At 42.8% G+C, this 26,373-nt stretch overlaps 1 protein-coding gene across 2 annotated transcripts in view; it reads left to right on the top strand.

Moving 5' to 3' along the window:
* The window catches only part of soul4 (heme-binding protein soul4), a 92,136-nt gene extending 67,171 nt beyond the window's left edge, over positions 1-24,965 (top strand). For both annotated transcript variants that reach the window (XM_041188341.1, XM_041188342.1), the window contains exons 5-6: positions 2,024-2,207; positions 24,734-24,965. In XM_041188341.1, coding sequence (XP_041044275.1) covers positions 2,024-2,207; positions 24,734-24,908 — 359 coding nt within the window. In that variant the 3' untranslated portion in view covers positions 24,909-24,965. The remainder of the gene's footprint in view (positions 1-2,023; positions 2,208-24,733) is intronic.
* Positions 24,966-26,373: the final 1,408 nt, after the last annotated feature.

The raw sequence follows: 26,373 nt of genomic DNA, 5'->3' as shown, positions 1-26,373 counted from the left end.
AGGTGACAGAGGGGTGGAAATTGGAAGCAAAATCGATAAAATTTTTCCAGGTCCAGATGAGAGCATGTAGTGGTACCAATACAGTCATCGATATACCTAGAGAAGAGTTGTGGGTGGGTCTGAGTAAGACTGGAATAAGGAATGTTCCACATAGCCCACAAAAAGACAGGCATAACTGAGGCCCATGCGAGTACCCATAGCCGCAGCTTTTATTTGGAGGAAGTGAGTGAGACAAGTTAAAGGTGAAATTGTTCAGTGATAGAACAAGTTCAGCCAGGTGGAGAAGCGTGGTGGTGGATGGGGATTGTTCAGGCCTCTGTTCAGGGAAGATGCAGAGAGTCCGAAGACCATCCTGATATGGGATGGAGGTGTAGAGGGATTGGATGTCCGTAGTGAAGAGGAGATGGTTAGGGCCAGGAAACCTATCCCAGAAAAGTTATGGGTACCCACATGGGTCCTGGTTATGCTTGTCTTTTTGTGGGCTATGTGGAACATTCCTTGTTCCAGTCCTACTCAGGCCCCCTCTCACAACTCTTTTTCTCGGTATATCGATGCTGTATTGGTGCCATTTTAAGCTCTCGTCTTGGACCTGGAAAAATGTATCGATTTTTCTTCCAATTTCCAGAACCAGATCCTCACTTTTCACCCCACCAGCCACCGCATTCATAGGATCATCCTCCGTCATTTCCTCCAACTCCAGCATGATACCACCACTAAACACATCTTTCCACACCTGCCACATCCCCACCCCCCCCCCCCCCCCCCCCCCAACCCACCGTCAATATTCTGTAGCAACAGTTCCCTCTGTGACCTCTGGTCCACTCCCTCATCATCACCAACTCCTCATCCTCTTCCAATGGCATCTTCCCTTGCCATTGCAGAAGATGCAACACCTCCTTTACCTCCTCCATCCTCATTGTCCAAGGCTCCAAACACTCCTTTTAGGTGAAGCAGTGCTTTACATGCACCTCCTTCAATTTGGTCTACTGTATTCACTGCTCCCAATATGGTCTCTTCTACACTGGGGAGCCTAAATGCAGACAGGGTGACCACTTTGCAGAACACCTTCGCTCAGTCTGTGAGCATGACCCAGACCTTCCTGTCACTTGTCATTTCAACACACCTTCCTGCTCTCATTCCCACATGCCTGTCCTTGGCCTGCTGCAATGTTCCAGAGAAAACCAACGCAAACTGCAAGAACAGCACCTCAGCTTCCAATTAGGCACTTCACAGCCTTTTGGACTGAATATTGAGTTCAACAACTTCAGACCATAAACTCTGTCCTCCATCTTTAACCCTTTTTAATGCAATTTTAAAAATTTTTAATTATTTTTATTTATTATATTTTTAAAATCTTTTAAAATCCTTTTTCCTCAACACCCCCTCCCCTCCCACCTCCCCACCTCCTGGTTATCTGTTTCTTGTTTCTATATTGTACTTTCACAGAGCGCTGACCCTTGTTCTGCTTTTTAACATATTCTGTTATCGTACCTTTATGCCACTATCTGCACCTTCTTTAGTCTTCAGCACTACCAATAACACACCCTTTTTCCGGTGTGCATGACATCTTTGTCAATCTCTCCTGAGCTCCCACCTATCCTTGACCTTCTATTTTGCGCCACCTGTTCCACCCCCACTTAAACAGTATAAATTCCATCACATTTCAACTTCTCTTTAGCTCTGAAAAAGAGTTATCCGGACTCAAAACATTAACTCTGTTTCTCTCTCCACAGATGCTGCCAGACCTGCTGAGTTTTGCCAGCATTTTCTGTTCTTATTTTAGTAAGCCTCCTACCCTTGTTAAGATCAGTTAACTTACCTTGTTTACATGTTGGTCCTTGTTATCTTTTGATCTGTATGGTTTACTGCTATGTAATGGATGATGCCTTTAACCATTAAGCCATTGGAGACCTGGAATGGAATATTCAATTTATTAACTATCATGCGCCCATACTTCCTCATTATTTTTCTCCAGTGCAACTTCCCTCCTGTTATTTTACCCATTTCTTCTCCTATTGTCTAGGTCATTATCTTGGAATGACCATTCCCATCATAAATGATTTACAAATGACAGAAGAAAGGAACAGTTTTGTCCAAAACATTATCACTGGGTATTATCTGCCAGAACAGTTTCAAGACCATCCACCTCAGCCTGTGGACCCAGACGTTATAATTGTAGACCGTCAGGACATGAGTATCATTAGCAGGTGAGCAGATTGGCTATTGTGGAATTATCTACTTCAGTTATTTAACCCTGTTCTACTTAAACTAACTGATGATAGTGGATAAATATTGAAAGAGAAAAAAATTGCAGGGATATGGGGAAAGAGCAGGGAACGGGACTAAATGGAATGCTCTTTGAAAGAGCCAAATGGCTCTTGAATTGGCCAAATGGCCGCCTCCTGTGCAATTCGATTATACTATTCTGAAGCTAAATTATGATTCCAGAATTATTGGCAAACAAGGGGAGTGGGTCCCTATTGGTGGTTGAGCCATTGGGCAGTTTACTATATGAACTCCATTGATTTCAGTTTTGCTCCTTTGTGCAATACTGTTTTAATGATGAGGGCAATTACTTTTTATCTTTGGTCTGGTATTCAGTTCTTGCATTGAAGCCTGGATTAAGACATACGATTATTAGTCAAGTGGTTCTGGTAAAAACTGAACTAAACATCAGAGTAGCTATTGACTATTTTGTTTATTTATGATACTATTGATCACTCCTTCCATCATTTTACTGATGATTGGAAAGAGGCAGGTAGGGTAATAATTAGCTGGGTTAGGTTTATACTGTTTATTTTTGTGTCCAGGACATATTTGGATAGTCTTTCACATTTTTGTATTGTGTCAGTGTCATATTTGTACTGGAAATGTTTAGGGAGCAGTTTGTTCTGGTGCACATTTCTATAGCACTATAACAGGGATGTTGTCTTGGTTCACTGCCTTTGCTGTGTCCAGTGCCCTTCGCTGTTTCATGGTGTTACGTGGAGTGAACCCAATTGAACAATACACAGGTGCAGGAGTAGGCAATTTGACCCTTTGAGTCTGCTTCACTATTCAGTAAGATCATGGCTGATCTGGTTGTGGTTTCAGCTCGACTTGCCTGTCTGCACCCCATAACCCTTGACTCCCTTGCCCGACAAAAATCTGTCTAACTCTGACTTGAACAAATTCAAAGACCCAGCCTCCCCTATTTTCTGGGGAAGAGAATTCTACACATCAAGGACCCTTTGAGACAAAAAGTTTCTCTTCATCTCTGTCTTAAAAGGGAGACTTCTTATTTTTAAACTATGTCCCCTAGTTTTAATTTCCCACACAACTGGAAGTATCCTCCTGGTGTCTACCCTATTAAGTCCTCTCAGGATCTTGTATGTTTTAACAATTGTTCAAGAGAGTCGGGGTGGGGGGGGGGGTGCGCAGAGCTGAGTATGGTGGCCATTACCAAGGAGAAGGTGCTAGGAAAACTGAAAAGTCTAAAGAAGTGGCAGATGGAATACAACGTGGGCAAGTGTGAGGTCATGCACTTTGGTAGGAAGAATAGAGGCATAGACCATTTTTCTAAATGGGGAGGGAATTCAGAAATCTGGAGTGCAAAGGGACTTGGGAGTCCTAGTCCAAGATTTTCTTAAGGTTAACTTGCAGCTTGAGTTGGTAGTTAGGAAGGCAAATGCAATGTTGGCATTTATTTCAAGAGGACTAGAATATAAAAGCAGGGATGTGCTGCTGAGGCTTTATAAGGCTGTGGTCAGACCACATTTAGAATATTGTGAGCAATTTTGGGCCCCGTATCTCAGGAAAGATGTGCTGGCCCTGGAGAGGGTCCAGAGGAGGTTCACAAGAACGATCCCAGGAATGAAAGACTTAACATATGAGGAACGTTTGAGGACTCTGTGTCTATACTCGATGGAGTTTAGAAGGATGAGAGGGGATCTGATTGAAACTTACAGAATACTGAAAGGCCTGGATAGAGTGGACATGGGGAAGATGTTTCCATTAGTAGGAGAGACTAGGACCCAAGGGCACAGCCTCAGAGTAAAGGGAAGACCTTTTAGAATAGAGATGAAGAGAAACTTCTTTTCAGAGAGTGGTGAATCTATGGAATTCATTGCCACAGAAGGCTGTGGAGGCCAGGTCATTGAATGTATTTAAGACGGAGATAGATAGGTTCTTGATTGGTAAGGGGATCAAAGGTTACGGGGAGAAGGTGGAAGAATGGGGTTGAGAAAGTTATCAGCCATGATTGAATGGCGGAGCAGACTCGATGGGCCGAATGGCCTAATTTCCGCTCCTATGTCTTATGGTCTAAGATCACCTCTCAATCTTCTAACCTGTTCAACCTTCCTTCATAAGACAACCCTTCATCGAGGAATGAGTTCAGTGAATCTTCTCTGAACTGTATCTAAAGCAATGATACATTTTTTTAAAATAAGGAGACCGAACCTGTACACAGTACTCCAGATGTGGTCTCACCAAGGCCCTGTACAGCTGCAGTAAAACTTCTCTACTTTTATATTCCATTCCTCTTGCATAAATGCCAACATTCCATTTGCTTTCATAATCACTTGCTGTTCTTGCATACTAACTTTATGATTCATATACCAGGACACTAAGATCCCTATGTACCACTGAGTTCTGCAATTTTTCTCCATTTATATTCTCCCCGTCAAAGTGGACAAATTCACATTTATTATGCTCCATCTGCCAAATTTTTGCTCACTCACTTAACCTGTCTATGTCCCTTCATGGACTCAGACTCCTCTTCATAACTTACTTTCCTACTTATTTTGGTGTCAACGGCAAACTTAGCTACCATACATATGCTTCCTTTATCCAAATCATTCATATAGATTGTAAATAGTTAAGGACCCAGCACTGATCCCTGTGGCACTTCACTAGTAGCAGCTTGCCAACCTGAAAAAGACCCAATTATCCCTAATCTCTGCTTCTGTTAGCTGTTACTACCTACACCATGTGCTTATATCTTATACCACACCTTTGATGTGGTATCTTATCAAATGTCTTTTGGAAATCCAAGTACACCAAACCTATCAGTTCCACTTTATCCAGCTTGAATGTTATTTTATCAATGAACTCTTGACAGATTAGTTGAACACAATTTCCCTTTCACAAAGCCGTGTTGGCTCTGTCTGATCAAATCGTGATTATCTAAGTATCCTTCTGTAACAGGCTTGCGTAACCTTTTCTTGCCGGGAGGGCACATTTCAATTTTTCTCTCACTTTTTTGGGGGGTGGGGGGCCGATGAACAAATTTCAGAAAGATGAGGTTTGGCGCAACACTAAACGTGAATTTCCAAAAAAGCTGACATACGGTTGGAAACAACTTGCTGAGCAAAAAAAAATCACAACAATAAATTGATAATTAAAAAATGAGTAATAAAGATGACTAATCGAGTGTGAAAGGGCGAGAGTGTTTGTGTCCAGCTAACTCTGAGTCTCAATGTGCTCACTCACCCACTGTGAGTGTGCCTGTTGATGTGTGGGGGTAAGGGTCAATGAGAACCCTACAACTGGGAGTGAGCCAGACACACACGCACTCCTCCCTATCACTCCACCTCTCTCTCTCTCTCACACACACGCGCACACAGGCGCACATGCTCACACTCTCTGCCACACATACATGTGCTCACTCTCTCGGACACACTCACCCTCTCTCGGGAACCCTCATCCTCTCTGTCATGCACGCACACTCACCCACCCTAACACTCACCCACTCGCCCATCTTCACCCACTCGCCCACCCTCACACGCACCCACTCGCCCACCCTCATACTCACCCACCTTCACACTCACCCGTCCTCACACTCTCTCCCTCACCCTCACCCTCAATCACTCACTCTCATTCATTCACCCTCACACACCCTCACCTTCACACTCACCAGCCCTCACACTCCCTCACCAACATTCTGGAGGAGAGGCGATGGCATAGTGGCATTATTGTCAGAAGAGTAATCCAGAGTAATGCTCAAATCCCGCCATGGCAGATGGTGGAATTTGAATTTAATAAAAATATGAAATTAAAAGTTTAATCAAACCATTGTTGTACAAACCTATCTGGTTCACTAATGCCCTTTAGGAAAGGAAATCTTCCCACCTACATGTGACCTCCAGACCAACAGCAATGTGGTTGACTCTTAATGTAGTCTGAAATGGCCTAGCAAGCCATTCAGTTATATCAAAGTGCTACAAAGCCTCACAAAAGGAATGAAACTGGACGGACCACCCAGCATCAACCAACAACTTTCAACCCTGCAAAGTCCTCCTTACGAACTCCTCTGGGGGCTAGTGCCAAAATTGGGAGAGCTGTCTTACTGACTTGTCAAGCAACAGCCTCACAGAATCAAACATTACAGATAACGTCCCAGACATCACCATCACTGGCAGGACAGACCTAGCAGAGGTGGCGGGACAGTGATATATAGTCAGGAGGGAACTGTCCTGGGAGTCCTCAACATTGACCATTAAATCACAGGTCAAACATGGGCAAGGAAACCTGCTGATTACCATGTACCACCCTCCCTCAGCTGATGAATCAGTACTCCTCCATGTTGAACACCACTTGAAACACTGAGGGTGGCAAGGGTGCAGAATGTACCCTGGGTGGGTGACTTCAATGTCCATCACCAAGAGTGGCTCGGTAGCACCACTACTGACTGAGCTGGCTGAGTCCTAAAAGACATAGCTGCTAGATTGGGTCTGCAACAGGTGATGAAGGAACCAACAAGAGGGAAAACATACTTGCCCCCATCCTCACCAATGCATCTGTCCATGAAAGTATCGGTAGGAATGACCACTGCAAGTTGTTGTGAAGACGAAGTCCTGCCTTCACATTGATGATACCCTCCATTGTATTGTGTGGCATTACCACAGTGCTAAATGGGATAGATTTCGAACAGATCTAGCAACTCAAGACTGGGCACCCATGAGGCGCTGTGGGCCATCAGCAGCAGCAGAATTGTACTCAAACACAATCTGTAATCTCATGGCCCAGCATATCCCCCAATCTACCATTACCATCAAGCCAGAGGATCAATCCTGGCTCAATGAAGAGTGCAGGAGGGCATGCCAGGAGCAGCACCAGGCATACCTAAAAATGAGGTGTCAACCTGGTGAAGCTATGACACAAGACTTTGCATGCCAACCAGCATAAGCAGCAAGTGATAGACAGAGCTAAATGATCCCACAACCAATGGATCAGATCTAAGCTCTGCAGTCCTGCCCCATCTAGTTGTGAATGGTGGTGGACAATTAAACAACTCACTGAAGGAGGCGGTTCCTCAGATATCTCCACCCCATTGATGGAGGAGCCCAGCACATCAGTGCAAAAGATAAGTCTGAAGCATTTGCTACAATCTTCAATCAGAAGTACCAGGAGGATGATCCATCTTGGCCTGCTCTGGAGGTCCCCAGCATCACAGATGCCAGTCTTCAGCCAATTCAATTCACTCTACGTGATATCAAGAAATGACTGAAGGCACTGTTTGCTGCAAAGGCTATGGTGCCTGACAATATTCCGGCAACAGCAGTGAAGACTTGTGCTCTAGAATGTGCCGCACCCCTAGCCAAACTGTCCCAGTACAACTACAACACTGGTATCTACCTGGCTATGTGGAAAAGTGCCCAGGTATGTCCTGTACACAAAAACCAGGACAAATCCAACCTGGCCAATTACCGCCCCATCAGTCTACTCTCCATCTGGGTTCTGCCAGATCTACTCAGCTCCTGACCTCATTACAGCCTTGGTTCAAACATGGACAAAAGAGCTGAACTCCAGAGGTTAGGTGAGGGTGACTGCCCTCGACATCAAGGCCGCATATGACCAAGTGTGGCATCAAGGAATCCTAGCCAAACTGGAGTCAATGGGAATCAGGGGAAAACTCTCCACTGGTTGGAGTCATACCTAGCACAAAGGAATATGGTTGTGGTTGTTGGAGGTCAGTCATCTCAGCTTCAGGACACTGCAGGAGTTCCTTAGAGTAATGTCCTGAGCCCAACCATCTTCATCTGCTTCAACAATGACCTTCCTTCCATCATAAGGTCAGAAGTGGGGATGTTCGCTGATGATTGCACAATGTTCAGCATCATTCATGACTCCTCAGATACTGAAGCAGTCCATGTCCAAATGCAGCAATACCTGGACAATATCCATACTTGGGCTGACAAGTGGCAAGTAACATTCATGCCACACTAGTGCCAGGCAATGACCATCTCCAACAGGAGAGAATCTAACCATCATCCTTGACGTTCAATGGCATTACCATCACTAAATCCCCAACTATCAACATTCTGGGGATTACCATTGACCAGAAACTGAACTGGACTAGCACTGTGGCTACAAGAGTAGGTCAGAGGCTAGGTATCCTGCAACAAGTAACTCACCCCCTGATTCCCCAAAGCCTGTCCACCATCTACAAGGTACATGTCAGGAGTGTGATGAAATTCTCCCCACTTGCCTAGATGAGTGCAGCTCTCACAACACTTAAGAAGCTTGACACCGTCCAGGACAAAGCAGCCTGGTCTATGTGGCTCCACATCCACAAACATTCACTCCTTCCACCACCAACAAACAGTGGTAGCAGTGTGTACCATCTACAAGATGCACAACAGGAATTCACCAAGGCTCCTTAGACAGCACCTTCCAAACCCACAACCACTACCATCTAGAAGGACAAAGGCAGCAGATAGATGGGAACACCACCATCTGGACGTTCCCCTCCAAGTCACTCACTATCCTGACTTGGAAATATATCGCTGTTCCTTCACTGTCGCTGAGTCAAAATCCTGGAACCCCCTTCCTATCAGTTCTGTGGGTGTACCTACACCAGATAGACTCCAGTGGTTCAAGAAGGCAGCTCACCACCACCTTCTCAAGGGCAACTAGGAAGGGGCAATAAATGCTGGCCCAGCCAGCGAAGCCCACATCCCATGAATGAACTTTTAAAAAACCCTCTCACTCATTCATTCACCAACACTTGCACTCACTCACCAACCCTCACTCACTTACCAACCCTCACACTCACCATCACCCTCACTTGCCAGCCCTCACACTCACTCACCATCACTCACAAAATTGGCTTCGGGTGCAGGTAGGTGCAATGAGAGCTGGAGCAAGGTAAAGTGGCACCTCAACCTGGGTGCCCACCAAGGGGAGAGCTGAGAGCCGGGGTACATGGTTTGGGGTGGGGGGGAGACACTGGTGGAACATGGGGAAAGCAGTCAGGAGAAAGCAGCTGCAGCCGGGGGAAAGCAGTTGCAGCCGGGGAAAATAGTGAGCCTATCAGCAGTAAACAAGAAAAACAGGCTGTGATTGGAGGAACAGGCCCCTGAAGATATCTTCAAAAGCACTGAGCCTCTTACTGTTTTTCAACAATCGTTCCAGGGGCCACATGGAGGCGGTTGAACAAGATTGTTCTGTAACCTCCTTAACAATGGATTCTAGCACTTTCCCTGTGACAGATGTTAGGCTAACTAGCCTGTAGTTTCCTGCTTTCTGCCTCCTTTTTTTTAAAATGGCTGTTAAATTAGTTATTTTCCAATCCGCTGGAACCTTTCCTGAATCTAAAGAATTTTGGAAGATTTTAACCAATGCATCTTCTATCTGTGCCCCCACTTCTTTTAAGACCCGAGGATGCAGGCCATTCGGTCCTGCGGACTTGTCAGCCTTTAGGTCGAATAGTTTTCTGACCACCCTTTCCCTGGTGATGGGGATTGTATTAAGTCCATCCATCCCTATCACCTGTTGATTTTCAAGAACCTTTGAGAAGTTTTCCAAGTTCTCTACCATGAAGATAGACACAAAATACCTGTTCAACGCCTCTGCCATTTCTTTGTTTTCCGTTATCAATCCCCCAGACACTCTTTCTAGAGGACCAACACTAGCTTTAGTTACTCTTTGTATTCAAACACTTGTAGAAACTTTTGCTATTTGATTTTATTTTCCCAGATAGCTTTCTCTAGTTTCCTGCTTTCTCCTTCTTATTATGTTTCTAGTCATTCTTTATTGGTTCTTAAATTTGGTTTTTAAAATTGGTTCTTAAAATCTGTTCAATCCTCTGACCTACCACTAATCTTTGCAGATTTGTACAATGTTTCTTTCAATTTAATACTATTCTTAATTTCTTTACTTAGCCACAGGTGTGCATATCCTTCTCACAGTCTTTCTTTCTCGCTGGGATAAATCTTTTCTGAGTGTTATTAAATATCTCCTTAAAAGTTTGCCACTGCAACTCTGTGCTACCTATTGACCAATTTCCCAGTTCACCTAAGCCAACTCTGCCTTCATACTCTCATAGTTACCTTTATTTAGGTTTAAAACAGTAGTCATGGACCCACGCTTCTCTATTTCAAACTGAACATGAAATTCTACCATGTTGTGATTGTGCCTCATCTAGAGTCTCCTTTACCATGAGGTTATTGCTTAATCCTGTCTCATTGCACACCACCACTAGGATAGCCTGCTCCCTGGTTAGCTCCACAACATACTGCTCTAAGAAATTGTCCCAAAAACACTGTATGAACTCATTTTCCAGATTACCTTTGCCAATCTGATTTTCCCAATATATATGTAAAGTCACCCATGATTATTGCGATACCTTTCTTACACGCCCCATTTATTTCTTCCCGTATGCTCTGTCCTACAAGTGTGACTACTGTTAGGGGGCCTATAAACTACTCCCACAAGTGACCTCTCACCTTTACTATTTCTTATCTCTACCCAAACTGATTCTATATCTTGCTCTTTTAAGCTAAGGTCTTCTCTCAGTATTGAACTAATGCCATCCTTAATTAACAGGGCTACCCACTACCTTTTCCTAGGTTCCTGTCATTCTGATATGTTAAATACTCTTCAACATTCAGGTCCCAGTCTCTCAACCATGTCTCTATCAGATCATACATTTTTATCTCTATCTGCGCTAACAGATAGCGTTTTGTAACCCTTTTGTTACAAATGCTATGTGCATACAGATATAGGGCCTCAAGCTCTTTTTTATACCATTTTAAGCTTTACCTGCTGGTGCACTCTATGACTGTATGTTCCGTCCCTTCCTGTCACACTCTGGTACTCATTACCCAAATTGCTGCTCTGTTGTATTACTTTGTTGCTACCCTTTACTATATCTCCTCTCACACTATTTAATTGAAAGTTCTCTCTACCGCTTTAGTCATACAATTCACCGTAACACTGGTCCCAGCACAGTTCAGATGTAGGTCGTCCCAATGGTACAGTTCCCACTTTCACCAGTGCTGGTGCCAGTGCCCCATGAATCAAAACACATTTCTCCCACACCAATCTTTGAGCTACGCATTCATCTAATGCTATTTACTCTACACCAATTTGTTGATGGCTCAGGTAATAATCCACAGATTATTATCTTGAAAGTTCTGCTTTTTAATTTAACCCCAAGCTGCTCATACTCCCTAAGCAGAACCATCACTAAATCCCCAACTATCAACATTCTGGGGATTACCATTGACCAGAAACTGAACTGGACTAGCACTGTGGCTACAAGAGTAGGTCAGAGGCTAGGTATCCTGCAACAAGTAACTCACCCCCTGATTCCCCAAAGCCTGTCCACCATCTACAAGGTACATGTCAGGAGTGTGATGAAATTCTCCCCACTTGCCTAGATGAGTGCAGCTCTCACAACACTTAAGAAGCTTGACACCGTCCAGGACAAAGCAGCCTGGTCTATGTGGCTCCACATCCACAAACATTCACTCCTTCCACCACCAACAAACAGTGGTAGCAGTGTGTACCATCTACAAGATGCACAACAGGAATTCACCAAGGCTCCTTAGACAGCACCTTCCAAACCCACAACCACTACCATCTAGAAGGACAAAGGCAGCAGATAGATGGGAACACCACCATCTGGACGTTCCCCTCCAAGTCACTCACTATCCTGACTTGGAAATATATCGCTGTTCCTTCACTGTCGCTGAGTCAAAATCCTGGAACCCCCTTCCTATCAGTTCTGTGGGTGTACCTACACCAGATAGACTCCAGTGGTTCAAGAAGGCAGCTCACCACCACCTTCTCAAGGGCAACTAGGAAGGGGCAATAAATGCTGGCCCAGCCAGCGAAGCCCACATCCCATGAATGAACTTTTAAAAAACCCTCTCACTCATTCATTCACCAACACTTGCACTCACTCACCAACCCTCACTCACTTACCAACCCTCACACTCACCATCACCCTCACTTGCCAGCCCTCACACTCACTCACCATCACTCACAAAATTGGCTTCGGGTGCAGGTAGGTGCAATGAGAGCTGGAGCAAGGTAAAGTGGCACCTCAACCTGGGTGCCCACCAAGGGGAGAGCTGAGAGCCGGGGTACATGGTTTGGGGTGGGGGGGAGACACTGGTGGAACATGGGGAATGCAGTCAGGAGAAAGCAGCTGCAGCCGGGGGAAAGCAGTTGCAGCCGGGGAAAATAGTGAGCCTATCAGCAGTAAACAAGAAAAACAGGCTGTGATTGGAGGAACAGGCCCCTGAAGATATCTTCAAAAGCACTGAGCCTCTTACTGTTTTTCAACAATCGTTCCAGGGGCCACATGGAGGCGGTTGAACAAGATTGTTCTGTAACCTCCTTAACAATGGATTCTAGCACTTTCCCTGTGACAGATGTTAGGCTAACTAGCCTGTAGTTTCCTGCTTTCTGCCTCCTTTTTTTTAAAATGGCTGTTAAATTAGTTATTTTCCAATCCGCTGGAACCTTTCCTGAATCTAAAGAATTTTGGAAGATTTTAACCAATGCATCTTCTATCTGTGCCCCCACTTCTTTTAAGACCCGAGGATGCAGGCCATTCGGTCCTGCGGACTTGTCAGCCTTTAGGTCGAATAGTTTTCTGACCACCCTTTCCCTGGTGATGGGGATTGTATTAAGTCCATCCATCCCTATCACCTGTTGATTTTCAAGAACCTTTGAGAAGTTTTCCAAGTTCTCTACCATGAAGATAGACACAAAATACCTGTTCAACGCCTCTGCCATTTCTTTGTTTTCCGTTATCAATCCCCCAGACACTCTTTCTAGAGGACCAACACTAGCTTTAGTTACTCTTTGTATTCAAACACTTGTAGAAACTTTTGCTATTTGATTTTATTTTCCCAGATAGCTTTCTCTAGTTTCCTGCTTTCTCCTTCTTATTATGTTTCTAGTCATTCTTTATTGGTTCTTAAATTTGGTTTTTAAAATTGGTTCTTAAAATCTGTTCAATCCTCTGACCTACCACTAATCTTTGCAGATTTGTACAATGTTTCTTTCAATTTAATACTATTCTTAATTTCTTTACTTAGCCACAGGTGTGCATATCCTTCTCACAGTCTTTCTTTCTCGCTGGGATAAATCTTTTCTGAGTGTTATTAAATATCTCCTTAAAAGTTTGCCACTGCAACTCTGTGCTACCTATTGACCAATTTCCCAGTTCACCTAAGCCAACTCTGCCTTCATACTCTCATAGTTACCTTTATTTAGGTTTAAAACAGTAGTCATGGACCCACGCTTCTCTATTTCAAACTGAACATGAAATTCTACCATGTTGTGATTGTGCCTCATCTAGAGTCTCCTTTACCATGAGGTTATTGCTTAATCCTGTCTCATTGCACACCACCACTAGGATAGCCTGCTCCCTGGTTAGCTCCACAACATACTGCTCTAAGAAATTGTCCCAAAAACACTGTATGAACTCATTTTCCAGATTACCTTTGCCAATCTGATTTTCCCAATATATATGTAAAGTCACCCATGATTATTGCGATACCTTTCTTACACGCCCCATTTATTTCTTCCCGTATGCTCTGTCCTACAAGTGTGACTACTGTTAGGGGGCCTATAAACTACTCCCACAAGTGACCTCTCACCTTTACTATTTCTTATCTCTACCCAAACTGATTCTATATCTTGCTCTTTTAAGCTAAGGTCTTCTCTCAGTATTGAACTAATGCCATCCTTAATTAACAGGGCTACCCACTACCTTTTCCTAGGTTCCTGTCATTCTGATATGTTAAATACTCTTCAACATTCAGGTCCCAGTCTCTCAACCATGTCTCTATCAGATCATACATTTTTATCTCTATCTGCGCTAACAGATAGCGTTTTGTAACCCTTTTGTTACAAATGCTATGTGCATACAGATATAGGGCCTCAAGCTCTTTTTTATACCATTTTAAGCTTTACCTGCTGGTGCACTCTATGACTGTATGTTCCGTCCCTTCCTGTCACACTCTGGTACTCATTACCCAAATTGCTGCTCTGTTGTATTACTTTGTTGCTACCCTTTACTATATCTCCTCTCACACTATTTAATTGAAAGTTCTCTCTACCGCTTTAGTCATACAATTCACCGTAACACTGGTCCCAGCACAGTTCAGATGTAGGTCGTCCCAATGGTACAGTTCCCACTTTCACCAGTGCTGGTGCCAGTGCCCCATGAATCAAAACACATTTCTCCCACACCAATCTTTGAGCTACGCATTCATCTAATGCTATTTACTCTACACCAATTTGTTGATGGCTCAGGTAATAATCCACAGATTATTATCTTGAAAGTTCTGCTTTTTAATTTAACCCCAAGCTGCTCATACTCCCTAAGCAGAACCTCTCTCCTAATTCTACCTGTGTTGTTGGTACCAGCATGACAACTGGATCCTCCCCCTCCCAATACAAGTTTCTCTCCAGCCCTGAGCATACATCCAGAACCCTGGCACTGGGCAAACAAAATAGCTGTCTGGACTCTTGCTCTCAGCTGCAGAGAACTACACCTATCTCCCTTACTATGCTGTTCCATACTACCACTACTTTCGTATTAAGTCCCCCCACTTGAATGGCTTCCTGTACCATGGTCAGTTTGCTCATCCACCCTGCAGCCTCTGCCCTCATCCAAAAAAGCTGTCAGAAGCTCAAACCTGTTGGACAATTGCAAAGGCTGGGACTCCTGCCTTTTGGATCCCCTTACCTGCCTCACTTGCAGTCACATTCTTGTCCTTGACCGCTGACCCAATCAGAAGATCCTATCCTAAGGGGTGTGACTGCCTCCTGGAATACCGTGTCCAGGTAACATTCCCCCTCCCTGCTGTGTCTGCAGCTCAGCCTCCAGTTCAATGACCCTGAGCCTAATCTCCTCTAGCCGCAGACACTTACTGCAGATGTGTTTGACCTGTGTTAGGAAATAGAGATAGTTTAAGTAAAATATGTGTGTGTGTTAGGAATAAGTATATCTTTAAGTTTAAATTTAATTTGTATTTTTTTCAATTTGTGGGTTAAAAGTGAAACCTGGGATCTAGTTTTATTTTTGAGTGGAGACAACAGGTCTAAAGCTCTGTTTCTATCCTTCCATTTCCAATGAGTTTTATGACTCCTGAAGAGAAGTTAAAGCAAACACAAGAGTAGAAAAAACTGCGCTGTTGCCGAGGAACAGGGGTCCAAAGAGGGAGACTCACCACCGCCCCACACACACATACACACACAGAGTGAAAACAGCAGTTTGAGTGCAGTTGAAAGAAAGTATCAGGACAGGCAGGGCATGAAAAGGAACAGATAGGTTCCAAACTAAGGAAGAAAGTGCCCAAATCCCCAAAATAACAAAGGAGTGGAATAGGAGAAGGTCTGAAGCAGACTTTCTAGTCAAGTCCTGTTAAGTGAAGTTGAGTGAGGAGCAGGGGAAGGCTCCAAGCTTCAGATTTAAAGAGTCAAAAGCTGCAGGAAGCAGATTTAAAGTGAGAACAGCTTGTAAGAAGTCAAAAGGTCCAAAGAGACAGCTGAAGATCTGTAACTTTTTGCCATGGGCATGTGAAGCAGTGGTGTACTGTTGACGGCTGAGTCAGTGAGAGAGAGAGTGCGTGAAAGAAAGCTTGAATGCACATGGTGAGCCAAGGGAGAGGACATCGTAAGAAGAGTTTGAAACCCTAGTGGTCTTTTGGAAGCTATCTGAGAGAAAACGTCGGTTTAGAAGATGATTCCAGAGCAAGTTCTTGGAGAATGGAGATTGGAAACTCTCGTTTGAAAGACGGAGTTCAGTGTGACTCATTGGCTCACTGTGTGGCAGGCGTCAAGGAGAGATCGATCCACAGCCTCTGTTTGGGGCGGCATCTGTCACTTGGGACAGAATTTTGTCCTGGTTGGGTAGGCTCGTCGGGGGTGGTCGGGGAGCCAACCGATGCCTGCATTCGGGGCCGGGCCATGATTTCACGCTGGCGGGCCAATTAAGGGCCATTCTCACTAAGGCAAAAGCAAAGTACTGTGGATGCTGGAAATCTGAAACAAAAACAGATGGCCCTGTGGTGGGGGGTGTGGAGGAGGAGGTTGTTGGGGAAAAAGGATTTTAAAAAAATGAATATAAATAAATAAATTTGAAAAAAGGATTAAAAAGGAAGTAACAGTAGAGAGAGTTCATGGTCTGTAGTTGTTGGACTCAATGTTAAGTCCGGAAAGCTGTAAAGTGCCTAGTCGGAAGATGAGGTGCTGTTCCTCCAGTTTGCATTGGGCTTCACTGGAACATTGCAGCAGGCCAAGAATGAACGTGTGGGCATGAGAGCAGGATGGTATGTTGAAATTACAAGCAACAGGAAGGTCTGGGTCATGCTTGGTGACTGTGTGAAGGTGTTCCATAAGTCTGCATTTGGTCTCCCCAATATGAATGAGGCTGCACTGGGAGCAGCGAATGCAGTAAACCAAATTGAAGGAGGTGCAAGTGAAGCACTGCTTCACCTGAAAGGAGTGTTTGGGCTGCTGGACTGTGAGCAGGGAGAAGGTAAAGGAGCAGGTGTTGCACCTTCTGCAATTGCATGGTAAGGTGCTGTGGGAAGGGGTTAAGGTGATGGAGGAGGGAATGGTCCCTATGGAATGCCGACAGGGGGTTGAGGGGAAGATGTGTTTGGAGGTGGCATCATGCTTGAGTTGGCAGAAATGGCAGAGGATAATCCTTTGAATGCAGAGGCTGGTGGGGTGAAAAGTGAAGACAAGGGGGCTCTGTCTCCCTAACCTCTGCCCTTGTCCTACCTTTGCAGAACAACTTCGATCTGTCCCCAACCATCACCCAGACCTTCCTGTCGCTTGCCATTTCAATACACCACCCTGCTCTCATGCCCACATTTCCATCCTTGCAATGTTCCAGTAAAAACCAACGCAAACTGGAGGAATAGCACCTCATTGAGTTCATCAACTTCAGACCATGAACTCCCTCCTCTATCTTTACCCCTTTCTAAATCCTTTCTTAAATTTTTCAGCTCACCACCACTTTCTCAAAGGGGATGGGCAATAAATGTTGGTCCAGCCAGTGAAGCCCACATCCTGTGAATGAATAAAAAAAATATATTTTTACTTTTTATTTTTTTAAATCTTTTTTCCCCAAACACCTCCCCACCTCTCCATCCTCAACCACCACAAGGCCATCTGTCACTTATTTCTATGTTGTTCTTTCACAGAGTGCTGACCCTTGTTCTGCCATTAAAACATTCTGCCTTCTTACCTTTATGCCACTATCAGCACCTTCTTTAGTCTTCACCACTACCATGAACACTCCCTTTCTCTTATGTCCATTACATCTTCGTCAGTCTCACCTTAGCTCCCATCTATTGCTGACCTATCTTGTTTCACATGTTCCATCCCCCTTGAACAGTATAAATTCCTTCACGTTTCTACTTCTCTTTAGCTCTGAAAAAAAGTCACATGGACTCAATGTTAACTTTGTTTCCTTCTCCACAGATGCTTCCTGACCTGCTGAGTTTTTCCAGCATTTTCTGTTTTTGTTCCATTGTTCTCACACCTCTTTGAAACTCAAACCCTTCCAAATAAAAAATCTTTAATGGCCAGGATTTTCCCCTCGGTGATTTGGGGGTGGGGCCCGCTCGCCGAGGGGAAAATGACATGGGATGACGTCAGGAGGAACCCCAGATATCATTCCGGTCCCTTTAAATATTCATAAAGGCAGGCGGACAGCGAAATCAGCTGTCCGCCCGCTGACATGTTAATGGCCAATTAAGGCCATTGACAGGCTAATTAATCTTATTAAACACCCTGCCCGGCCAACCTTAAGGCTGGCGGGCAGGCCAGGAGCCCCAGCGGGCTGCAGATTATTAATAAAACTTCATCCACTGGCAGGATAAAATTTCATGTCTGTTTTTTAAAAATTTAATAAATTTTATGTGTTTATTATTAACATGTCCCATCTCATGTGACGTTGTCACACGAGGGGGACATGTTAATTTTAATACTTATCTATTTTTAGAGTTTACTTGCCTCTCACGAATCTCTCTGAGACAGGACTTTGCCTCAAGGAGCAGTGCGCTCTTTTGCGCACATGCGTGAAAGAGCACACTTTGACAGATGGGGATTCCCTCCCCCTTCTATTTATTTCTGAAACTCTTGCAAGATGCAAACATATATCTTGTAACCTCATGACTCCCCTTGATATTCAAACAAACTCTCAACTTATCAAAAAATGCAAATGTTAGATCTAACCTATTTTCTTGTACCTCAAAGTTAACAACTCTATCCTTTTCATGTTTAAACCTCCACAGACAATGTGCCTCCTATTAATTTCTGCCCAGCTTAAGTAAATCATCCACATGCAGAGACACACACAGACACACACCACATTTTCCACAGAATAACACAATATTCCCCAAAAATATTTTTAAAACATCCATTTCTCACAAAGTATATATGCAATTTCCTTTTTTTTGAAGTTATTACTGAATCTGCTTCCACCAGCATTCAGGCAGATCATAACAACCCCACTATGTTTAAAAACAATTCTCATCTTCTGTCTGGTTCTTTTGCTAATTATCTTAAACAGTGTGCTCTGGTTACTGTCCCACCTGCCAGTGAAAACAGTTTCCCCCTGTATCTTCTTTCTCTATTTTCTATCAGTACAACCAGTACTTCAGTTATCCTTATATAAAAGCAAAATGCTGCGGATGCTGGAAATTTGAAACAAAAACAGAAAATGCTAGAAAAACTTAGCAGGTCTGACAGCATCTGTGGAGAGAGAAAAACAAAGTTAACATTTCGAGTCCATATGACCCTTCAGAGCTGAAGAGAAGTGGAAATGTGATGAAATTTATACTGTTTAAGGGGGTTTGGGCAGGTGGAGTTGGATAGAAGGCCAGCGATAGGTGGAGACAAAGGAGGGATTGACAAAGATGTCATGAAGTAAAGGACAAAGGGATTGTTAATGGTAGTGGTTAGTGCTAAAGAAGGTGCTAATAGTGGCAAAGGTAAGAAAGCAGAATGTGATTATAGCAGAACAAGGGTAGCATTGTGTGAAAGAACAACATGGAACAAGTGAAAGATGGCCCTGTAGGGGATGGGGTGAGGGGAGGGGGTGGTGGTGGGGAGAAAAGAGGATAAAAAGGGATATGAAGAAAGACTCTAGGAGGAGTTTGCACCATCTGCGTCTAAATAAAGAAGTTAAAGATAGTATCAAATTGAAAGAAAAAGTGCACAATTCTGTGAAGATTATTGGTAGATCAGAAAATAGCTTGCTAGGCCATTTTAGAGGGTAGTTGTGAGTCAACCACATTGCTGTGGACCTGGAGTCACATTTCGGCCAAACCAGGTAAGCTCAGATTTCCTCCACCGTCTCCCACTACAGCAAGTGATTAGAAAGTGATTCTGGGGGTATAGATTTAAAGTGATTCGTAGAAATATTAGAGGAGAGATTATGAAAAAGCCTTTCACCTAGAGGGTAGTGGGGATCTGGAACTCAGTACCTGAAAGGGTAGTAAAGGTTGAAACCCTCAACCCATTTAAAAGGTTTCTGGATATGGATCTCAAGTGCCGTAACCTGCAGGGCTATGGCCTAAATACTGGAAAGTGGGATTAGGCTAGATGGCTCGTTTTGCAACTGGTGCAGACACGATAGGCCAAGTGGCTTCCTTCTGTGCCGTAAACTTTCTAAATGATTAGGAAATGTTAGGATATGGCAGGTGGTATTTGCCAGGCTGACCAAATCCACAAGGGAAACTTGGCCATGCTATCACAATGATTTAGCAATTTATTATGAGCAGGCTTGTGCACCAAAGTCAGAAGCAATGATTAAAGATCAGATTAAAACATTTGTTAACAAAAGGAGAAAAAAACATACATGCACAAGATTATAGTTATAGCAGTTCCCAAAATTTCTACCTAACCAGATTCCCAACCACACAACCACTTTAAGGCAACAGCCCAAATAGATTCCAAATTTATAAAGTCATCCAGCAATATTACCACAAGCACTCACTGAGCAATGGACTTCCAAAGGCTTTTAACGCAACTTTGGTTACTGGAACAGCAAACTTCTACAGGGAGGCTAGAAGCTTCTTTCCCAAGTCTGTTTCACAAACTCACCTTTCAAGATCTCACACAGCCACCCCTCACACGGCCTTCCATCCTTCTTTAAATATATTTCTCCCTTTTTGAGCTGTAAATCCCATTGTTTCAACTTTAAAAGTTACTTTTCCCAGAATATAAATAAATCTTTCATGTTATCATTATGGCCAGCATTTTTGGGAAAAATCAACATAATAACCTTGCCTTATTTATCTTGCCAGTTGTAAACATTTTCCATGTCCCTTTGAAAATCTAACACCTCCACTTACCAAAAAATGCAAATTTAATTCACACCGTCTCTGTTGAGAGCTCACCCTAGTTTACTCATCTCCATTTCAAATGCCTGTTTTGCACCTCACTTCTTTGATAATTTAAACCTTGCAGTCTAACCATCTGTAGTTTAATTAAATTAGCCACACACACACAGACACAAGCTTACTTTAAAGTATCCCACAGTAATATTAGGATAAATTTAATAGTTCCTTGACAGAAGGCAAATGGAGTATTGTCATTTACTGATGGGGGAATAGAATATTAAAAATAGGGAAGTGTTGCTACAACTGGTGCTGTGTACAGTTTTGGTCTCCTTACCTAAGAAAGGATAAAATTGCATTAGAAGCAATTCAGAAAAGGTTCACTTGACTGATTCCTGGGCTGAAGAGCTTATCTTATGAGGAAAGGTTAAACAGGTTGGGCTTATACCTGGCTTATACCTATTGGAATTTAGAAGAAAGACGTGAACTTATTTGAAACATATAAGATTCTAAGGGATCTTGACAGGGTGGATCCTGGGTGGATGTTTCCATTTATGGGTGAGACTAAAAGTAGGAGATACAGTTTAAAAATAAGAGATCGTGCATTTAAGATGGAGAGGAGAAACTTTTTTTCTCTCAGAGTCATTAGCCTGTGGAATTCACTTCCTCAGAGAGCAGTAGAGACTGAGTCATTGAATATATTCAAGATTGAGTTAGATTCTTGATAGGCAAGGTAGTTGAGCATTATGAGGGAAATATAGGAAAATGGAGTTGAGGCCACATTCAAATCAGTCATGATTTTATCAAAAGGCGGAGCAGGTTCGAGGGGCTGAATGGCCTAGTCCTGCTCCTAATTCGTAAGTTCGTATGTTGCTGCTCTTAACTCATTGTCTCCCAGGACCATAAAACTGTGAACATTGTCTCCTTGAATGTTTCTTTCTTGCTTTAATCTGGGAAGAAAACCTAACTTTATAGTGGCCTAATCATGAGTTCCTGATTTACCTAAATTTTCTTTATTTTTAATCCAACAATTCTGCATTGTGGGTCTTAGTCCATCATCTTCATGTTTCAATTAAAACATAACAAAGGAGGTAGAATGGGAAGAGCTGCAACTGTGACTTGAAAAGAATAGCTGAAGAAAAATGTTGTGGGTTTCATAAATTACAGATTCATTGCTGCTGCCACTTACAGATTGCACCATCACAAGACATTAGTGGATTAGGAAAAATGTAATTTTCTCTTGAAAAATGTTGTGGTTTGAAAATGGTACCATGAACATAATTGCTACAAATTTACATAAATGAAAATGAATGAACCTTGCATTAAAAGCTACTTTTAGTGTCTGATTTATATTTAAATATTCTCTCAAAAGTTTACGTAAAAACTAACAGACATGTGGCAACCCTAAAGCTAATACCTTCACCATCCAATGCCTTGTGGGATACCATTCAGTAGATCTTAATGAAGTCTTTGTCTTTATTGCTTAACTGTATGTATATATTAACCTCAAGAACTATGACAGTAAAGGGTTCAAGCTAGGAGCTGTCTCCATGTTTGCATGTGCACACAGCTCTACTGGCTAGACTGGCCCCTAGATGTGGGTCATGTGTTCACTGTCTAAGACCTTTCTGCCATAGTGCACCGGGGGCTGTACGGCTCACAATAAATGTATTGAATACTAATTGTATTATAATTGTATTGAAGCACCTCAGAGTGCACCATGATGTATGTTGATAACTCTAATACCATTGCACTGACTGTAATGCCATATTGAAATGACTGTAATTTTCATTGATTGTGTTGAAGCACCTCGTGATCCATGTGTAAAAGTTAAATCTCATTGCACTTTTTGTGATGGCGATTTAGAAATGTGTTGTAATGTTTTTTCAGATATTCTATGAATAAAATATAGTTTTCGGAAAAAAACGTTCTCTTACATCACTGTGTGGGCGATACTGTACTTAGTACCACATTAACCCAAATGTGCCAGACCCTTATACTACACCTTCCCTCAAGTCTTCCTCCAATGTATTTCAAGTTATTCTAGTTTACCCCATGTACTTATTGTTATTACTACCCATCTCCCCCTTTCAAGTCTCTGAGTTCATAGGTTCAGGCAGTCTGAAGGCCTTATGACTCTTACATATCTTGTTTGCACTACTGTCAGAGGAATGATAGGCTCTGTCATTGCTAGTAAACTCTTGTTGATTTGGAGGTTGTTCTGGCATCTGAGTTTTTTTATCCTCTTTTTCCATTCTTTGTAAATGAACTGTGCTTTGTCAATATAGCAGTTGTGCAGATAGGTGGTTGTTGTACTCAGTCCCATGTTAACCCTACATGTGCCAGACCCTTATATACTACAGAAAGAACCCTGCAATGATATGTCCATGTGTAATTTGTAAATTTGAATTGAATTAAAGGTTTGGAAGGGGCTGGAGAAGTCTTAGGGAGTGCCGCAGTGCTTCTTGGAGATGGTACATACTGTAGCCAATGTGCATTGGTAGTGGAGAGAGTGAATGTTTAAGTTGGTGGATGAGGTGTCAATCAAGCAGGCTGTTTTGTCCTTGGTGGTGTTGAGCTTCTTGAGTGTTGGAGCTTCACTCATCCAGGCAAGTGGAGAGTATTCCATCACACTCCTGCCTTGTAGATGGCGGACAGGCTTTGTAGAGTCAGGAAGTGAAATATTCGCCACAGAATTCCTAACCTCTGGCCTGCTCTTGTGGCTGGACCAGTTCAGTTTATGGGTCAATGGTGAACCCCCAGGATATTGTTGGTGGGGAATTCAGTGATGGTAATGCCAATGAATGTCAAAGGAAAATGGTTAAATTCTAGCTTGCTGGTGATAGTCATTGTCTGGCAGTTGTGTAATGTGAATGTTACTTACCACTTATCAGCCCACAATAAATGTTGTCCAAGTCTTGTTGCATGCAGGCATATGGGCAGCTTTGTCATCTAAGAAGTTGTGAATGAAGCTAAATACTGTGTAATCATCAGTGAACATCCCCACTTCTGAAGGAAGGAAAGTCACTGATGAAGCAGTTGAAGATGGTTGGGCCTTGTAGCTCCTGCAGCAATGTTCTGGGGCTGAGATGATTGGCCTTCAACAATCACAACCATTTTCCTTTGTGCTAAGCATGATTACACCCAGTCGAGAGTTTTTTCCCTTATTCCCACTGACTTCAATTTTATTAAGGCTCCTTGATGCTGCTTTGATGTTAAAGGCAGTCACTTTTACTTTACCTTGGAGTTCTGCTCTTTGGTCCATGTATTGAGGGGTCTGGAGCCGGACGGTCCTGGCAGAACCCAAACTGAGCTTCGTTATTGGTGAGCAAATTTTGCTAGATAACACATTGATACCTTATATTACTTTGTTAATGATTGAGAATAGGCTGATGAGATGGCTGGATCGGATTTGTCTTGTTCACTGTCACTGGGTCAAAATCCTGGAACTCCCTCCCTAACAGCACTGTGGGGGTACCTACACCACATGGGCTGCAGTGGTTCAAAAGGCAGCTCACCGCCACCTTCTCAAAGGCAAATAGGGATGGGCAACAAATGCTGGCCTAGCCAGTGACGGCCGCATCCTGTGAAAGAGTATAAGAAAGATGTTAAAGGTATAATATAAATACAAGTTGTTGGTATTGTTGTACAAGAGGGGAAATGACAATGTATGACCCACTGTACCACCCAATCTGCAAGAGGAAACAACATTTTGTAATCAAAATTAAAAACAGAAAATACGAGAAATACTCAGTAGGTCAGGCAGCATCTGTATAGGGTGAAACAGAGTTAACATTTCAGGTTGATGACCTTTCATCAGAACTTATTTTGATATTTTGTAACTATCTGGTTCCAGAGATTAAAGGACATGGTGTAACTCAATTTTGATTCCTTTTAAGAAAAAATCCTAAGGAAAGAAGTTGTTTTATTAATACCCTCCACCTCGCTGATGCCTGGCTTGCAGTTAGCTGCCTCTTCTGTGAGCTAAGCCAAGATGAGTAATCCACTATTTATGTATGAAAAGCTGTGTTCTACCACTTCATGATACTGTCTACTGGATACGTGCCACCATAGTTCTGTTTAAATAAAACATTTTATAAATGCTCCTCCAAAGGCTATTTTGATTCAAATTATATTTTCTGTTTTAGGGGTTTCCGAGGATCAACCACTGAGCAGATCATAATGCGGGAGATTGAGACACTGTCAGAGTTACTGGGTTCCACACATGCCTACTTGAGGGATACTTATATTGTGGCCACATATGAAAATCCTTCTGTCTCTCATCGAAGGAATGAAATTTGGTTCATTCGTCATTCTCAATGATGTTGTTTGGTCTCAATCAATGCAAAGATAAACACAAGTCATTTATATTTGAAACAATCATAAGATTTATAGCAGTCTGTACAAAGCTTAGCTGTTACTTGTGTCTTTTGATACTTTGCTTCTTGGTTTTCTGCATTTTTATCTTTGTAAATTAAGGGACCCCTTTTTCTTCCCTTTTCCTTTTAGTAACTTATTGGTCTCCCTTATATTTTAGATTTTTTTTTTGCTAATGGGCTGACTTGGAGAGAGTTGGCAATCCAGGTTTACCTCCATTTCACCTAATGAGGGCAAATCACCTAAAGTGACTCACAACTAATTGAACTGTGGCCAGCTACAAAAGGAAAAGATCAGTTTTTATTTCTTTGCAATTCAACCAATAGGGGTTTTATTGCCTATTTGATGTCAGCAATGCATGTGGTATTCCTTCTACTGGTACTTTATAACAACAACTTACTTTTATATAATACCTTTAATGTATTAAAACATCTCAAGATGCTTCACAGGAGTGCAATCTAACAACATTTTACACAGGGGACCAAAAGCTTAGTCAAAGAGATAGAAAAGAGATAGAAGCATCTTAAAGAAGGAGAAACAGAAATGTTTAGGGGAAAAAAAACAGAGATTAGGGTTTATACAGCTGAAGGCATGGAAGGAAATTGGGAATGCACAGGAGGCCAGAAGATAGGTAGGAAAGTAAGTTGTCAAGAGGAGGTAAAGTGTTTACAAAGGGATACAGATAGGTTAAGTGAGTGGACAAAAATTTGGTAGAAGTGTAATATGGGAAAATACAAATTTGTCTACTTTGGCAGGAAGAATAGAAAAGCAGTATTCTATTTAAATGGAGAGAGATAGGAAAACTCGGTGGTACAGAGGGATTTGGGTGCCCTGGTACTTTTTAAAAATTCTTTCACGGAATGTGAGCATCGCTGGCTAGGCCAGCATTTATTGCTGATCCCTAATAGCCCTCGAGAAGGTGGTGGTGAGTTGACTTCTTGAACCGCTGCAGTCCATGTGTGTAAGTTTACCCTCAGTGCTATTAGGGAGGGAGTTCCAGGATTTTGACCCAATGACATCAAAACAAAATAGTATGCAAGTACAGCAAGTAATTAGGGAAGTAAATGGAATGTTGTAGTTTATTGCAAGGGGAATGGAATATATAAGTAGGCAAGTTTTAGTGCAGGGCCACATTTAGGTGAGACCACATCTGGAGTACTGTGTACGGTTTTGATCTCCTTATTTGAAAAGGGTATTATTGCATTTGAAACAGTTCAGAAAGGGTTCACTTGACTCATTCTGAGCTGAGGGGGTTATCTTATGAAGAAGGTTTGATCAGGTTGGGTCTATGCCCATTGGAGTTCAGAAGAATGAGAGGTGATTCAATTGAAACATATAAGATCTTGAGGGTGGATACTGGTAGGATATTCCCTGTTGTGAGGAAGCTAGAACTAGGGGGCACAGCTTAAGA

Source organism: Carcharodon carcharias, chromosome 5, assembly GCF_017639515.1.
Source record: "Carcharodon carcharias isolate sCarCar2 chromosome 5, sCarCar2.pri, whole genome shotgun sequence".
Lineage (NCBI taxonomy): Eukaryota > Metazoa > Chordata > Chondrichthyes > Lamniformes > Lamnidae > Carcharodon > Carcharodon carcharias.
This window is presented reverse-complemented; position numbering and strand designations above follow the sequence as displayed.